Source organism: Syngnathus floridae, chromosome 1, assembly GCF_059516105.1.
Source record: "Syngnathus floridae isolate MCC-2025c chromosome 1, RoL_Sflo_1.0, whole genome shotgun sequence".
Lineage (NCBI taxonomy): Eukaryota > Metazoa > Chordata > Actinopteri > Syngnathiformes > Syngnathidae > Syngnathus > Syngnathus floridae.
Window position 1 is genome coordinate 19,351,237 of NC_142413.1, and position 16,817 is coordinate 19,368,053.

The following is a 16,817-nucleotide window of genomic DNA, read 5'->3' on the forward strand; positions in this document are numbered from 1 at the left end:
TGTATATATATATATACATATATATATACACTGCCCAAAAAAAATTAAAGGAACACTGAAAACACATCAGATTTCAATGGTGAAAAAAAAATGTTGGATGTCTATACTGATATGAACAGTTTAATGTCTCAGGAACAAAAGGATGCCACATCTTTTGATGGAAATGAAAGTTTTCAGCCTACAGAGGGCTCAGTATATAGACACCCCAAAAATCTAAGTGAAAAAATGATATAGCAGGCTCGTCAATTTTGGCTAAATTCAATTTCTGCAACTCAAAATTGCCCCCCCCCCCACCCCGAGCTTGTATGCATGCTTGACAACGTCACGGCATGCTCCTAATGAGACGACGAATGGTGTCCTGTGAGATGTCCTCCCAGATCTGTCGAAGGGCATCAGTGAGGTCCTGTAAAGTCTGAGGAGCACCCTGGCGGCATCTTATGGACCGAAACATTATGTCTTATGTCCCAGAGGTGTTCTATCGGGTTTAGATCAGGTGATCATGAGGGCCATTCAATTGTGTCAATTCCTTCATCCTCCAGATACTGTCTGCCACATGAGGCCGGGCATTGTTGTGGATCAGGAGGACCGCAGGACCTACCGCACCAGCGTAGGGTCTGACCATGGGTGCAAAAATTTCATCCCGATACCTAATGGCAGTCAGACTGACGTTCTCTAGCCTGTAGAGGTCTGTTTGTCCCTCCATGGAAATGCCTCCCCAGACCATCACTGACCCACCACCAAACCGGTCATGCTGAATGCTGTTGCAGGCAGCATAGCGCTCTCCTTGGCTTCTCCAGATCCTTTCACGTCTATCACAGGTGCTCAGGGTAAACCTGCTCTCATCTGTGAAAAGCACAGGGCACCACTGGCGGACTTGCCAATTTTGGTGTTCTGTGGCAAATGCCAATCGAGCTCCACAGTGCTGAGCAATGAGCACAGGGCACACTACAGTACGTCGTGCCCTGAGGCTACCCTCATGAAGTCTGTTTCTGACTGTTTGGGCAGAGACATTCACACCAGTAGCCTGCTGGAGGTCATTCTGTAGGGCTCGGGCAGTGCTCAACCTGTTCCTCCTTGCACAAAGCAGCAGATATTGGTCCTGTTGTTAATTCCATCAAGGGAGTAGGAAGGATAACGCCAGACACCTGGTATGTCGAACACGATCTTGTTCACTAATGTATGCATCTTGGCAAGCAGGAAGCAGATGTACATTGATGAATGGACTCCTTTGGCTTGAAATTGATTGTTAAAAGCTCTATGTTGCAGTGTATTCGTCGAATAAAAGTGTAAGCGGTCCTACCAGGTGATATATGGGTCCATGTACAAATTATAGTGGTAGTTCAGTCTTATTTATTGTGTTTTGGGTTGCACAGCTACATCACAGGCACTATTGGATGTGGCTGCACTGCTATGAAATAAATCCAAATAAATAAATAAGTCAAGCAAATATATCACTGCAAATTAATACCTTAAAGCTGATATGCAAAATGTAAATAGAAGAGAATAGCATTCATATTTGACAAGATTTTAATTGTTTGGATAGTCCCCCTGGGCTGCTAAACCAACTTACTGACTCCTCGCATTACAATGCTTAGTGGTGATAATAATAATAATAATCCTGTGAATTACAAGAGTGAGATGGCAGTCAAGCAAGACTTTGTGTCATCACAGCAAATAAAACACTCTGGGAAAAGCAAACATTAGGAAAACAGGCAAATAGGTCCATTCATTCAAAACTAAAAACACTGCATACTCTTGAATTAAAACAACATGCAATAGTCTTAGGAAAAGCAAACATTAGGAAAACAAGCATGCACATAGGTCCATTCAAAACTAAAAACACGGCATACTCTTGACTTAAAACAACATGCAATAGTCTTCAGAAACTGCGCAGTAACGTGTAGCTATAGTTTATAGTGAAGCACTGAAATTGAGGAATACATGTCAAGTGAAGTGAAATTTTATTGAAATACTAGTGAAACAATTGGAGCCAAATGCATTACTGCAAGGTACTTTCATTTTTGTTGAATCAAAATATTTCACATAAAACACTCCTTATAAAGAAGTGTAGTGTTTGTCAAAAGTTTCCTCATGCCTTCTTTGTTTTTTCTGTTCTACTAAATAAAACGACTCTCATTTTAGTAGAACAGGTAGCACAACGTTGCCCGAGAGCTTATTTTCTTTTAACAGTGATTAAAAAGTACTACAAAAAATTCATGTGGCTGTATGAGTGTGGAAAATGTTCTTCACAGCCAACCTCCCCACACACAGTCTTTTATACAGACGTTTCTCGCAAATCTTTGGGTTTTGATTCAGCTGAACCAAAGGGTGGTGAGTTCTCAGTAACCTTGCCTGAATGTGCAGTAGAAGAGTCGGTTGTGCTCAACTCTTGGGATGATGGATCCTCCTGATCTGGGGGCAGTTGCAGGAAGAGAGGAACCTCGAGGTGTTCTTTGGTGAGAAGACCTCGCTGGTCGTCGACCCTGCTGCAGTGGGCCCTGGTCAGCATTTCCAGGAGCTCTAACAGAAAATGGGTGTAAAAATGAGGCCGACTCGGAGTAAATTGAGGCTATCCAGCACACCAAACGATTGTGTCGTAAACAACAAGAAGTTTTCCATTTCAGCCTCTTATAGATCAAGGGTGCATTTTTACAATTAGCATCGGGAGTATTAAAGATAAAGAAGCGGGGAAATCAAACAGGTGCATGTGTCAGTCACCAGGTGCCGTGCAGCATGGCGCATACCCATTTCTCCGATGGTATAAATAGCAATCTTCCTTTGAATGGGTGCAGATTGACAGTGTACACCCCCGCTTATAATCACCTCTCCCTTCCTCCCTTACAGCTAAAAATTCCTACCATCCATGTCGGGGTTCTTACTGGGCTTTGGTGAGGTCTTTTCTTTGTCGGTGTGGAGGGACAATCGGGTCTCCGGACCACCTGTTCCTGCCTAGATGCGAGACAAAGAACACACATTTTGTGATTGCAAAAACTGCTGGCAGGTGGTTGATTGTAAATAAACGCATGAACACAGCAGCCAACAATTTATTTTGAGGTAGAAGCACTCCCATATCAACAATTCAAAAGATTTGCTGTTGTGAAGGTACAAAAACTGCGTTGCGCTGGTGTTTTAGTAGCTCCTTAAACTAGTGTGGTGAACAGATGCATATTCACGGTTCCGCATTGCGAATTTGTCCGTTTGACGATTGCTACACTCATCTGTTGAAAAACTCACCTATTCACCATTTTAGTGCTTCGGCCAAATCTATCGCTAATTCTATATAAAGATAAAATCATCCTTTTAAAATCTCAGAGGGGAAATTTAGATGTTTTAGCAGCACATAAGAGATTGTTTATAAAAAAAATATCAATATAAAAATACCTGCTATTAAATTGTTATTTTCAATAGTACAACGAAAATATTGCTTTGCCAGCAAATGTGATTATGTGGTGACAAAAGCTTTATTTATTTAGGGCACTCTTGTTAAATATCTAGACAAAAAAAGGTGATGCTCGGCAGACTTTTTTTTTTATTCATAGGCAATTAGAAACGTTTTTGGGGGGGGGGGGTCAATCACTCATAGCTCTTTCCTATTCGCGGCAAGGCTTAGTCCCAATTTCCTGTGAATAGCAAGGGAACGCTCCATCTATTGCAATTAATATTGCAAATCTGAAATTGTCTGACCTGTGTGGCAGCAGCAGTTCCACTGGCTCCAGTGATGTTGCTTTGGTCTTTTCCTGCTCAAATGTAAAATTTAAGTCAGTTTCTGCTTTGAGAGAAGGAGATGACGACTTCATTAAGATGCCAAGATCAAAATGCTGTAACCTTGAGGCACAAAAGCAGTCATTTAGGTAAGAGCATTTAGGTAACAGTATTTTGGGTTGCTTTCTTATGTAGCAAATAGAAATGAGAAAGGCTTTTAGTGAAAAATGCCACGCAGTGTTTAAGTTTAGAGTTAAAGTTCAAAAGGCTAGATAGATATTCCTGTAAAATGGGTCCTCCAGCCATCTACTGTATGGTGTAGCAATCAACCATCTACTATGCAAGTGTGAGAATTTGAGGCAGAGGTCGCTGATGTGAAGTGAAGTTAGTTCTGGGAAATCAGCAGGAGACAAGTGGGTTGTGAACCAGCCATGGCATAGCATTCAACAAACCAAATGAAGTCAGACATTGTAGAGGGAAGCAATGAGCGGCACAATAATAAAGAATACTAGGCTAAGAGAATGATGTCTATATCGACCTTAACACAGGAGCAAAAGTAGGGCAGGAAAGTGGACGGTGAAAAGACTCTTTCAAGGGTCCATTAAAAACATAAGTCAATGAACAGGAAGCGTAGCATGTAATATCCATCATTAGCATTAGGGATAAAGTGCTTGGACAAGTACTGTCAACAATACAATACTCAAGTTTGCATTTGTACCTCTAGCTCTGTCAAGCCGTAGCTGCTTATTAGCCAGTCTGAACAAAGTTGTGTCCATGTTCACTGTCTTGTCACTCCCAACCTAAAACATGTACAACATTTTCAGTGGTAATACATTTGTATGAGAATTAAATGCACCGCTGCCTCGGAAGACAGATGTGCATATGACGACAATGATTGCACTGGTCCACAGCAAAATTTTAAAATCATAGATGGCTTTCAGTGTTCCTGAATGTATTTTAGACGTCAATTGAAAAAATGTTGACTTTTTTTGTCAAGCACATCTGGTTTGAGATTTTTTTTTTTTTTTTTTTTTAAGTTTAAGGCTTATGCAATACAGATGTTACAATGCAGTGTAATTTATAGCTTGGATGGTTCAGAAAATTTCACCTGTTGCTGTACCTACCCTTAATTAAATAAATAAAAAAATTATTATGATTATTATTGCCATTAAAATGTATAATTGACTTGCATCTCTATAAAAAAAAAGGAAAAAATGTTGCTCAGTGCCATCATTTTAAAAAATTATCAAATGGACCATGTCTTGGAACAGGCACAATAAAATTAACAAGAAGTCTTCTGAATTTTCCATCACCACCAATTCGTGTGTATAGAAAGGGTAGAAATACTCACAATGGTAACTAGGGCTTCGTGAGGCTTGAGACTATGTTTCTGTAACACTGTGGACAGTGCATCCTGCAGTGTCTTACTGGACTTTGCCATAATTCCACCGGTCTTTCCAGTAAATGCATTTTCCAGTCTGAAACGCACAAATCGTGTCATAAAGAAAAAGAGGCAGAACAAGCTTTCAAAATTAATCAAGCTAAAGCTCCAGTCACTAAAGAATCCACCATACACACCAGCCAGTCTAACTTCACATTGGTGGCAAAACATAACAGAAATCATTACCAAGACAGTGTCAAGCGTTACAACGTGGACTTTCCTTCGAAAAGTGTGACAGCACAAATTTTGCAGTGTGTGTGTGTGTGTGTGTAAGTGTATGTGTGTGTGTGTGTGTGTGTAAGTGTATGTGTGTGTGCATGCGTGCGTGCGTGCGTGCGTGCGTGCGTGCGTGCGTGCATGCGTGTGAAAGCCTGCTAGGGTGAGAAAGACCAAATATAACACACAGAAACGAGTCAAGAACATTGACTCACACAAACATCACCCGAAGCTCAAGCGAAACCTGCTGATCTCTCAGTACAGAGCAGTCCTGGTCCAGTGATAATGGCTGCAAGAAAAAACAGACCAAAGCGTGGCTTTTGTAGGTGATGTCATTCAGACTTTATTTGAATTATCAACGAAGCATGGCAAAAGGAAAAGAGTATTCATCTCATAAGGTGCTGTCAAGCAAGTTTGCGATGCAAAATGCTTCTTCCTTCGAAAAGACAATGACAATGACAATAAAGATCTATTCTATTCTATTCTATTCTAAAAGACTCATGAGCTGCCACATCCTCACCTTGTCTTTGCCTTTAAGGTAGATGAAGATATCTTTCAGTGGGAAGCCTCTTTTCTCACATAGGCCAGCCAGCATCTCTCTGATGAGCCGGCCATGAGGGGTCGGAACCAAGGAGGCACTGCCATCAGGCAGGTAGACACAGCAGTAGCCCCCCTCCAACCCACAGCGTCCTCCAGAGATGGCAGCTTGCTCCGGCGAGCGAGGACACGATTGGCCATTCTAAAATATTTTGGGCACATTGGTTAATTTCGTAGGGATCCTTGAAATCATTTACATGTGTGTTCATCTACATGAGAAATTCATCTTTGTATGATTGAAAAGCAGGAGCAGAGAAGTACATGTAAAAACACGCTGACCTCTGTCAGCCTGTAGAGGGAGTCGAGCTCCGCATTACTGCTCGACTTGACAGCGTTGGGCTCTCTGTGATACAGTGAAACAATGCTGTTGGTCGCATCTGAAACCAGACAGAACAAATAAAGTAAATGACTCACATCCAAGTCTGATTTAGCTAAAAAGTAAAAGATTGCACCTCCCCAGGATCCTCTTATGGGTCGCTGTTTGTTGCTCTTGCCAACTGAGAAAGTACTTTCATCTGACTGCTTGCTCTGTTTGAGACAGTCATGACCACATTACAAGGCTATTAAAACCCAGATCCCGGATCAGTTTTGCAAACCAATTCACTAACTTTTTATGAATCTTCCTTCCCTGCCCGGCGCTACCTTTTTGTCACGCAAGTTTGGGCTTCGATTGGCCACATCCTCCCAAGAGACCGTGCGGAAAGGTTCTGCGTAGAGCTGAGGTAATCGTTTGCCTTCTACGCTCGCCAAAGTGCAGTTTTGGTAGAGAGGAGAGCGCACAAAGCGTCTGTAGCTATCCATCTTCATCAATTTAAATATCTGGCTCGCACAGAGGGGGGGGGGGGGGGGGGGTGAAACAAACAGAAAGTGAACCCAAGTTCTCAGTGCCCTTTGCTATTGTGTCAGTGTCCTTTAGACAGACCTGCGCTTGAGCCTTGTTAAACATTTCAGGGGTGGGTTCCTCCAAGTCTTTTTCATCTTTCTTGGCCGTGTCATCGATGTTGACGGAGTGGGGAGCACTTTCAGACAAGTACGTTTCATAGATGGAGCGAGCTCTTGTCTTCAGCTACAAATACAAACATAACGTCACGTCTAGGATTGTGACGAGTGTAATTGTGTTTTGGTGTCTTTTCCACACTAGAACCGGGGGATTCCCATTTGGTTCACCAAAGCAATCTCATCAGCATAAAAGGGAGGGAAAAGATTCATACCTCATCCAATGAAGTGGCTGGGATCTTCTTGAACTTTTCACACGCTTGCCAGAATAAGATATTCTCCGCACTCACCTCGGATTTCAGAAAAGCCTGCAAGAAACAGTAAACACAGGGCAGGTTACGGCACACACGGTGAACGTAGAACATCAATGTGCTTATTTGTCGCATCCTACTGTAAAGTAGTTGACTCCACTGGGGTCTTCCAGCAGCTTCTCAAAGGAGACGGCCCAGCTTAGCACATTGTTAGCCGGGCAGGCCTCTCCACCCGGGGTGCCAGGAAGGCTGTGGCTGCTGCCTGTGCTGCTCCGTGCAGACATATTCAACTCTGCACACATCAGCAAAACACACCCATTTAGCATTTGGATAAGCACAACAAAGAATGAGCTTGAATCAGATATGTTCACGTGTCGTGCATCGACTTGTTCCACTCTGCCATTAGCAGGCACTTTACGCTCACCTCCGTCTGACACTGCAAGGCTCTGTTAAGAGAAAGTGAAAGTTGATTTAGAAACAGAAAAAAAGAAAGATGACAATTCTATTATTATCCATTTCAGAAAAATTGGATTTATAATGACGCTGTGTGTGTTTAGCTTTTGCTTCGGCTCTCAAGCTAGATTCTTTTCTAAAAGAGAAAAAAGTACCGTTGATATGAAGACTTCAAACATTAGACATCTCAATTTCATAGAGCGATTATTTTTTTCCCAGGAACTAGCATAACGCTAGTGGTTTTTATTTATACTGTTAAGCAATTAAGAGACTGTTTTTTTGTATTCCACAGGTCTATCGCAGAGGAATATGATGTAATTTCACCCAAAAACCAGACTCCAAGAAGATAATTGTGTTCAAAAATAGACCAATCTATAATATTCGCGAATTACAGAATTGACTTTCATCATTGCCACTGATCCTCAAAATTATTTCGACCCACTTGAATGCCACCAACAATCGTCTGAGGCTTCCTCATATAATCTGCACCTGATCACTCAATCTAATGTCACCTGACTGGGTGACATCAGCCATCTCGGATTGTTGAACACAATTATCATTTCGCGCTCACTTTGAATAGCAAAGTTCATGAGAAATAACAAACGCAAATTTATTTGAGGAAGTATGTGACATTCATAATGATGTAAAATGAATAGGTTAGCTTAAAAAGCTTAAAAACAGGCAGATTTAGAAGAGCAAAACCATGTTACATTTTTTTGTTTCATTTAACAAACAACAATTGAGTTGTGCAGGAAGTGGTTGTGACACTGATGGTTGGCTCTCATTCAGCTTTTGGAGCTCAAGACGCCTTCAAGCTGAGAACAAACCTAAATACTATACTTGATTCTCAGTGACATGATTTAGGGTTGCCAACAGATAAAAATTCCTGAAAACCTCAGCATGTCCTACATAAGTCCAGTGAAGCACTTTTTTTTTTTTTTTTAAACGGACCACTGGTAAAGGCATTAGTGCACATTTGAAAAGAGTCAAAAACAGAACAAATTTTCTTGCAAAAGCCTGTAGTGCCGATGACAGAAACAGTTGCATCACAAAATGAAAAGCGTCAACGGCCCATTTCTACATGGAGTATGTCATTCCCCTTCTAAAAGTACACCATCAGGCATGATCACACACAGCCTACACACGACAGATCGGCAAATAGGCCTTGTGTGGTTTCTCGCTGTTCATTTTTAGTAGCAATAGAAACACGCGCACACACACACACACACACACACACACAACTCTACTAACTGAATAAAAGAAAAAAATATCTTGGTAGCCGGTATAACTCACCATGTGGCCAACAGGAATCCCTCGAGAATTACATTTTTTTGCCATGGTAACCAAGACAACACACTTGGATGTCCAAGTATAATATGATGCCCACGCTGCCTCAAAACACAATGAAAGTCTTCACCCAAAAAGCCAAAACCTTTTCACTTGGGTTCCCCTGGCCACTTCCTGCCTGAAGTCTTACCATAGCAACAAGCCACAAAAGAGGAAGTAAAGTTACTCCGATCACATCACACTGTTCTCAAGCAACATCTTGACAAACGAAAAAAAAATGCAAAGTGTGTTTCTAATGAACAGTGGACACTCTTGAAGAAACCAAATCCACCACACACAAAAAATAAACAACTTACTTTTAAATAGCTTGCCGGTCTTTGTAGTATGTGTTATTTCTCTCTTGGGACACTACATTTTTTTGCAGGCATAAAATAGGTTTGATCATTGAACTAAAAGTATTCTTTAAAAGTATTCTATTCTTAAAAGTATTCTTATAATTTGGCATGTTTTAATTCAGTAAAATATTCCCCTTGTTTAAATTAACTGATTATCAAAATAATTCTATCCATTTTCTGTTGTTGCTAATGCCGTAACACCATTTGAGGAAGGGTGGCCACCATTTAATATAAGGGTGGCCAAAGAGCTCGTCATGGTGGGCCACATATGGCCCGCTCTGTAGTTTAATCAGAATCGTTGAGCATTTATCGCACATCAGTCCTGGAATATTTGTTTATTTGATTTACTGTGAATCACTTAACCTATCCTCTATTTGCTATTAATCTTGGCATCTTTTAAAAATGTTTGCTCCTGCCAAACCCATTATTTACTTTGGTGCTATCTGATGGAATGTTGATGTTATTGTTTGGTTCAATTCATTGATAGTGGGTTTTTTTTTCTTCATGTGTTTGAGCTGTCCTATTTCATTGGGGGAAATTCACTCCCTGCATAGTCAAAAGTAAAATTCAAAGTATGTTCTGGTTTCTCTCCTGATGGATGCAGTCTCAATTGCTGTTGCAATTGCCTAACAGTAGCGTGTAAAAACGATGACTTTACCTTTTCACTGTCCATTTCTGTTACGACAGCTCGCCATTTGTCATAGTTTCTTGTTTGTTTGTGTGCCATCACCTTGGCCAGGCGGGAGAAGCGATGATAAAGACCCTTGAAGGCAACCATGCTTCGTCTGAGTCGAAACCAAACAGAGGTGAAATGTCGTTAGACAGGTTTTGATTCTCCTGATTGGTGCCAATCACACCTGACATGCACACTAGGGTCGCTGTTGCAGCAGGTGCGCCAGGAGGATAGTTTGATTGGCGGTGACTAGCTAATTGCTAGTTAGATGCCAAATATAGCTACAAAAGCTTGGTTAACAAAACTGTTGGTTAAAGTGTTATTTTTACATTGTCTGGAGTCCTAAATGCCTCTATTGGAAATTTCATCTGAGTGCTAATTTGGTGCAAAAAGGTGTCATTCTTTGTTTCTGAATTGTTTCTCAATGCATAAAGTATTAAAAGCAACATAGCATAGGCAGTTTTGAGATTAAAAGAAGCTTTAGAAGGGGACAAAATATTGTGTTCAAGGGCTGTAGTAGATTTGCAAAATACAAAAAGCGAAAAGCAGAACATTCATAGGAGTAAAGTTATAATGTGTGATTTAAAAAATGTTTATAATTTAAACTTATTCCAGATATCTTGATTGGCTGAGCTGGAACTGTAGCTTCAGGGCTGGTACATTCAAAATTACTGCTTTTACATAATGAAAGCACACATGTGCCTTTCTTTTCCCTTGAAAGATGCAAACATTGGAGTTTAGTAATAAGCCCCATGGTGTACATTTGGGTAAATTGTTAATGGCGGGCTGTACCCTGAAAAGCAGCAGTGCTCTGCTGGGCATTGTGGAAATATATTGTGTGGGAGGCACTGGCATGACCTGATTAAAATTATACAAAATACTGCCGCTCCGTTGTTGCAGTTTATGTTTCTTTTTGTGTGCGGGAGCAGCATCTCGCTTCATATCATACTGCATTGCAAATTTCCTTGTTGTGAATGAATAAAGTATATATCTTTTGAATTTACTCTTAAGACTTCTTTTTGTTGTTTACATCCCCCTGTCCTGACCAGTCAACAACAAAACAGCATTTGTGTGTGTGTGTGTGTGTGTGTGTGTGTGTGTGTGTGTGTGTGTGTGTGTGTGTGTGTGTGTGTGTGTGTGCGTGTGCGTGTGTGTGTGTGTGTGTGTGTGTGTGTGTGTGTGTGTGTGTGTGTGTGTGTGTGTGTGTGTGTGTGTGTGTGTGTGTGTAGGGGTTGAAGATACAGTATGTTAAATATAGGCGTCTCTATATGGCACCTTGGACAATTCCTGCGGCAGTTATGAGTCTTTGCCACTTGGTGTCACTGTTAAGCAGCAATCTGGGGGAAAAAAGTCTTTGCCACTTGGTGTCACTGTTAAGTAAGAGGTTTGGCTCCATCTGGAAAAAAAGGGAGCCGTAGAGATTTGAACCACGAACCTGATATCTGGAAATGAACTAAAAGATCGGAAGCTGGCAAGTTAAATAGTAATATTGTCCTGCACAGTCAAAAAAGAAAGACAAAAGCTCTAATAAGCGAAACTTGTCCAGAGTAGGATAGAAAGTGAGGATGATAATGTAGTTTCCATTATGCACAGGTTGCCATCTGTCTCTCGACCTTGTGCAAGGCAAATCTATCTAGCATCTGGCTTCTAATACATAATTTAAGCAATTTAGACACAAAAACGCTATTGATCCGAGCATAATTGAAAGCACATATGACAAATCACATTAATTTATGAGACCCCTCCTTTGGCCTTTTTATGTGCTGATGCATTCAAGCAAAGGGAAGGAGGCACGGGGCAAGTCATGTTGGCCTGATGTTTGATGATTCAGATCTGACTTTCAGCAGTCATATCAAATCAATCACTAAAACAAACAATTACCTGCTTAAAAACAATTCCAGATTGAAGAGTCACATTTTCCAAGCAAACCAGAAAATACTTATCCTTGCTTTTATCTCCAGTAGACTTGAATATTGTAATGGTCTTGTGACTGGACTCCCTCCTAAGAGCATCAAAAAGGCAGGTGCAGCTCATTCACATTGCTGCAGATCAGGTTCTGACTGAAAACAAAGAGATCAGAACATATTACTCCAGTCATAAAGGCGTAACACTGGCTCTCTGTCAGATGTGGAATCGGATTTAAAGTTCTGCTGCTAGTCCATGAATCACAGAACGGTTTACGTTCTGCAATACTATTGAATATACCCCAGTACGACCCGGGTCAATTACTGGAGTCCAGAGTTCCAGGACATGGGCCGACTCTCCAGAGTCATCTGAGATAGTCTATCTTTCACCTATGAGCCGAATGAGGACAAGTAGAAAATAGATGGATGTATTTTTATCAGGATTGAGTCATTCCTAAGCACCATATGCAATTTTAATCGCACAAGTGCTGATATTGCAAATTAAAGGAAAAAATTAGTAAGTACCTAGCTCAGGTATTAGTAAATGCTTTCAGGAGCATTTCCACAGCACAGCTATTGTGTAACACAGCATTGGCCACACCCACTGAGCAGAACGCTCGTACAGTTGAGCAAAAGAGCCTCCAAATGTTTTAATCCAGACACAGAACAGGCAAACTGGGACTAATCCCACTGAATGCTCTGCTCACCAGGACGCTCCCTAACAGTTACAGAACAGCTTTAGAAAGGCAGCTGTGGAACAGATACACCATATGATGGCACTATCAGCTCCTCTACCGGAGAGGATTGGATGTCGGGATGTTATGAGTCGAAGCGTTCACTCAGGAATAAATTCAGTGATATAATCCTTTTGAGATTTGGAAGTGTTAAACTCCATACATACTGTCAATCCTCATCTTTGCTTTTCTGCATTAGCAGCATTCTGCCCTTAGCCATATGGCAGACTGTCCCAATTGTATGAGGATGTGTGTGCTGGGTTCTTCTTGTAGCAGGTGGCTAAGGAGATAATCCAGGTAAAGCCACTGCGAAGTGAGGAAGGGGGGTGGGTGGATGGATAGAGTGAGTGGCCTTAGTATGGACTCCGAGGGCTAATTCTGGCCTCCTAATTCCGCTCCCGTTCGCCCTCCCCCTCTTCCTGTTTGCCATCTTCACGCTGATGGTTTGGCGCAGTCCATGACCAGGTAGACACAAACATCACGCACGCACAGGTTCTTAACAAGTTCTCTGAGCAGGAAGAGGGTGAAAAAAAGAGGCTGCGTGTATCATTGTGGTGAGCTGACCTGTCACGCGCATGAGTGAGCCCAATTGGAGAATGTAGCATCGGCCCTCTAGACAAGCTCAAGGATACGCGCTACCATGGGAGAAGCTCAGAAGGATAGTGGAGTGACCCAACCACAGGTTAGTCAACATTTTTTAGCTTCTTCAGTTTGTATTTGATTAAGTTGATTTTGCCTCATTTCTTGAATCAGCATATCGTTGTAATCCTTCGATTATTCTATGGGACAGAATGTGAAAAAAGATCAGGATTGTACTTTGACTGCCTCCTCTCATAAAATTTGACATCTTCTTTATCGTAATTTTAAAGCAACAGTGCCTCATTTTTAGGAGCACAACAATCTGTATTATTTTTGCCGCACTTTGATTCTGGCTAATCACGTTACATGAATGGAGAGGCTATTCTAACTATGCCACAGATTACATCTTACAAAACAGGGCTCAGATGATGTGTGAGCTCTGTGTCAGGGGAGCTTTGACTTCAAATCATAAAGTGGTGGTTTAGATTCTGCCGGTGTGAGGCTTGATAGGGTATATTTTAGTAGTGGTCATTTCTTTATGGGTTTTTTTCCACAGTCCTATTTTACCTAAAAAGAATCTCACGACACCCCACCAAACAAAAATGTCCCGAAAAGTAGGAATAGTGAATTTTCTTACTCATTTTGTTACTCATTGTGAAATCTGGGGCTGACTCAAAGTTGATATAATTATATGAACCAAATCCAAGAGGATTCAACTGTTCTGCCTTTTACTATCCGTCACGACATACAAATGCTTTTGTAATTGACATTGACATTAGTTGACATTGTGTAACAAGGCCCCCTGATTGGGAATGACATATGTTAATTTTATTAAACTGACTTGTGCAGTAGCTACAGAAAAATAGATCAAACCTCTTCATTTGTTTCAGTATTTGACTTGCCATCCACAAAAAAAAAAAAAAAAAAACATGCAACATCTGAAACCCTCCCTTGCCGGTCGTATTTGTGCAGGGTTTACTCTCCGTCATTGAGAAACTAAAGGGAACCAGCGAGCAGGAAGTGCGAATAGTTCTTCTGGGCTTGGACAATGCCGGCAAGACCACGCTGCTCAAGAGCCTTGCCTCTGAGGATGTCAACACCATCACACCTACACAGGTGAGATGAAACAAATCACCGCCAGGAGTTAGGACACAATATGAAAGCCATAAGTTGACACAATTATATGTAGTCTTACATAGATGTGATTCAGGACTGAAACATTGCTATCAAAGATCATTGAAGGAAAACTGACATACAGTATAGCTAGAAAAATCGAAAGTCAGTATACTCATCAGGTACCAAGCTAATCACTTGTGTACGTGATTCATAAGGGTTGAAGCTAACATGACCGACTCAGCCTAATCTGCCATGGTGAGTAATCGCAGTATGGCAACATGCACATAAGCATCACAGGTAACTCAACCACGTTATTAAAGGGGGAAGTCAACCTCCAAATTTTCTTCATAATAATATGTTCTGTGCATCCTGACTAGCCAAAACACAGTGTTCTGATAAATTTCTCATTTGCAGAATATGAATGAAAGAGGCAAAATCCAGTTATTTTTATTGAACTCAGGGAGCGGCCATTTTGCCACTTGCTGAAAATGACATCACATTTAAAAATGTTAAAGAGTTAGTTCAGACATAAGAACATATTGTTGTATACGTGTAGTAAAACACTCGCTAGTTATTCAATTGTGTTGTACTCTGAAGGAAATTGTATCCAATGCCAAAAATAGCAGTAGCTAACACACGAGGTTTAAAAAGCAGGTAAAGGGCAATTTGAAAAGATGCAATTGTAAAACTGTCTCACCCAGTACTGCACTGAGGTATCGACTGCAGGATCTAATTTGGTGGAGACACCTAGATCAGTGCACTCTCACACTCAAAGTGCAGTCCACATTGAGCGTAAACTATATTTATCATCAATATCATCTTAACTGCAGCATTGTGTTTTTTATCAGGGTTTCAATATTAAGAGCGTTGCCTCTCACGGCATGAAACTCAACGTGTGGGATATTGGAGGGCAAAGGAAAATCAGACCTTTCTGGAAAAAGTACCTAGAGAACACAGATCTGTTGGTAAGTGAACTCAAAAAGCCCAATAAAATGTTCTTTACGCTTGTGAAAATGACAATTCTCTGAAGCCAACATGCAAATACATAAATGAGAAGAACAAAAATATTTCTTTCAGATTTACGTTATCGACAGTGCGGACAAAAAGCGATTTGAAGAAACTGGACTGGTGAGTGATTCTGAAATAAATGTCATTCTCGCAAAACAACCCACATATTGGCACAAACATCTTACCCTGTCTCTACTTTTAATAAATCACATTACATAGTTAAGTTGCTGAGCACGCAATTTAGTTAGGTGTACTTGGCATCTAATTATTACTATTTCAAATACTTTTAAACAAGATCATAGTAAATGGGCACTCCTTTAACCAAGGAGGGTCTAGAATTTTAATTTCTCTACTCACCACTAGCCACTTCATTTGATACTCGACTACAATAATGAGATCCATTAGCTCCCATACCTGTCATGAGAAAAAGCTCTTTGTATGATCCACTACAAATTAACATAATTATTTTTTTTATCTGGAAATCTGGAACTTTGATGTGCTATAGTCTTATATAAGTGATCCTAATGAGAAAGCATTTATAGACTTTGAAAGGTGCTAAATTTCTATAGGCTTATCGGGAATATATGTGAGAGATATGAAAATAAATTGAATATCTGTAAGACTGCAGGCTAGCCAATAACAGGGGATCCAAATGTGGTTGAATAAAAACCTACCTTGTTGAATTATCATATTTAAAGAGATGCAGTGGGAAAATTCACTTACAACAGCAAAAGACAGAGCAGTAAATTTAAATTGCATGACAACACAATGGAAAAGAAGTATTAACAAACACAAACACACACACCTGCTTTGACTCCTTATTTGCCCACAGGAGTTATCCGAGCTGATAGACGAGGAGAACCTAAAGGGTGTTCCGGTGCTCATCTTTGCCAATAAGCAAGATTTGGCCACAGCATCGCCGGCGAGCGAGATCGCCGAGGGACTCAACCTTCATACGTACAGAGACCGCGAGTGGCAGATTCAGGCCTGCTCAGCCGTGTCTGGGGAAGGAGTTCAGGTCAGCTGCAAACATTGACTTTTGTATTTTGCTGTCTCACAACGCTTTACAAAAGTGCTTCGGAAAGACTGCTAACTGCTATCTTATTATCCAACAGGATGGCATGAACTGGATTTGCAACAACATCATGAATAAAAAGAAGTGAGCCCCAACAAGATGGAGAAGGCAACTAGCATCATGTCCAAACACGCGCATGCACACAATACAGATGTGAATAATTTCTTTTTAAAATTTGTCATGCTGTTAATATTTAGGCAATGTTAATTAGGCTTCCATTGTGTTCCTGTCCATCATCCCTCAGATCCTTGTCTGGTGATCCTATGAAAACTATGCAAACTTAACTTAACTGTGTTAGAACTGTTGCCATCTCTACCATTCAAACTGTAGCTTATTGTGTGTGTAAAGTGTATTTTGACATTTTTGACAATAAAATGTTTGGTGATCTTC

The 16,817-nt window shown here is 40.8% G+C and overlaps 2 protein-coding genes across 4 annotated transcripts; one reads left to right on the forward strand and one right to left on the reverse strand.

Annotated features, from left to right (window-relative positions):
• Positions 1 to 1,509: 1,509 nt before the first annotated feature.
• rgs14b (regulator of G protein signaling 14b) lies at positions 1,510 to 10,213 on the reverse strand. 3 transcript variants are annotated; one of them, XM_088384446.1, is made up of 15 exons: positions 9,997 to 10,213; positions 7,628 to 7,649; positions 7,344 to 7,495; positions 7,168 to 7,260; positions 6,879 to 7,022; positions 6,599 to 6,775; positions 6,409 to 6,484; positions 6,236 to 6,333; positions 5,880 to 6,098; positions 5,575 to 5,648; positions 5,054 to 5,180; positions 4,421 to 4,502; positions 3,685 to 3,737; positions 2,880 to 2,949; positions 1,510 to 2,520 (listed from the first exon to the last, which is right to left on the reverse strand). In XM_088384446.1, exons 1-15 carry the CDS (start codon positions 10,114 to 10,116, stop codon positions 2,276 to 2,278), a joined length of 1,752 nt encoding a protein of 583 aa, XP_088240572.1. In that variant the 5' UTR covers positions 10,117 to 10,213; the 3' UTR covers positions 1,510 to 2,275. The 3 variants fall into 3 exon arrangements, with proteins under 3 accessions (XP_088240572.1, XP_088240564.1, XP_088240579.1); XM_088384438.1 differs by having other exon boundaries at positions 2,859 to 2,949; XM_088384453.1 differs by lacking the exon at positions 9,997 to 10,213 and adding an exon at positions 8,950 to 9,087 and having other exon boundaries at positions 2,859 to 2,949.
• Positions 10,214 to 13,032: 2,819 nt separating this feature from the next.
• arl3l1 (ADP ribosylation factor like GTPase 3, like 1) lies at positions 13,033 to 16,817 on the forward strand. Its single transcript, XM_088384465.1, has 6 exons — positions 13,033 to 13,331; positions 14,201 to 14,344; positions 15,193 to 15,309; positions 15,422 to 15,472; positions 16,185 to 16,370; positions 16,468 to 16,817. The coding sequence occupies exons 1-6, from the start codon at positions 13,290 to 13,292 to the stop codon at positions 16,513 to 16,515; spliced, it is 588 nt and encodes a 195-aa protein (XP_088240591.1). The 5' UTR covers positions 13,033 to 13,289; the 3' UTR covers positions 16,516 to 16,817.

Excerpts from the sequence above, each read along its gene's own strand:
- rgs14b (XM_088384438.1), bottom strand. The coding sequence starts at position 10,116 with ATGGTTGCCTTCAAGGGTCTTTATCATCGCTTCTCCCGCCTGGCCAAG. Across the intron at positions 6,776-6,878 it reads TTAACAAGGCTCAAGCGCAG|ATATTTAAATTGATGAAGAT; the intron begins GTCTGTCTAAAG and ends TGTGCGAGCCAG. Across the intron at positions 5,181-5,574 it reads GAGCTTCGGGTGATGTTTGT|ACTGGAAAATGCATTTACTG; the intron begins GTGAGTCAATGT and ends TGTGCGTTTCAG.
- arl3l1 (XM_088384465.1), top strand. The coding sequence starts at position 13,290 with ATGGGAGAAGCTCAGAAGGATAGTGGAGTGACCCAACCACAG. Across the intron at positions 13,332-14,200 it reads GTGGAGTGACCCAACCACAG|GGTTTACTCTCCGTCATTGA; the intron begins GTTAGTCAACAT and ends GTATTTGTGCAG. Across the intron at positions 14,345-15,192 it reads ACACCATCACACCTACACAG|GGTTTCAATATTAAGAGCGT; the intron begins GTGAGATGAAAC and ends GTTTTTTATCAG.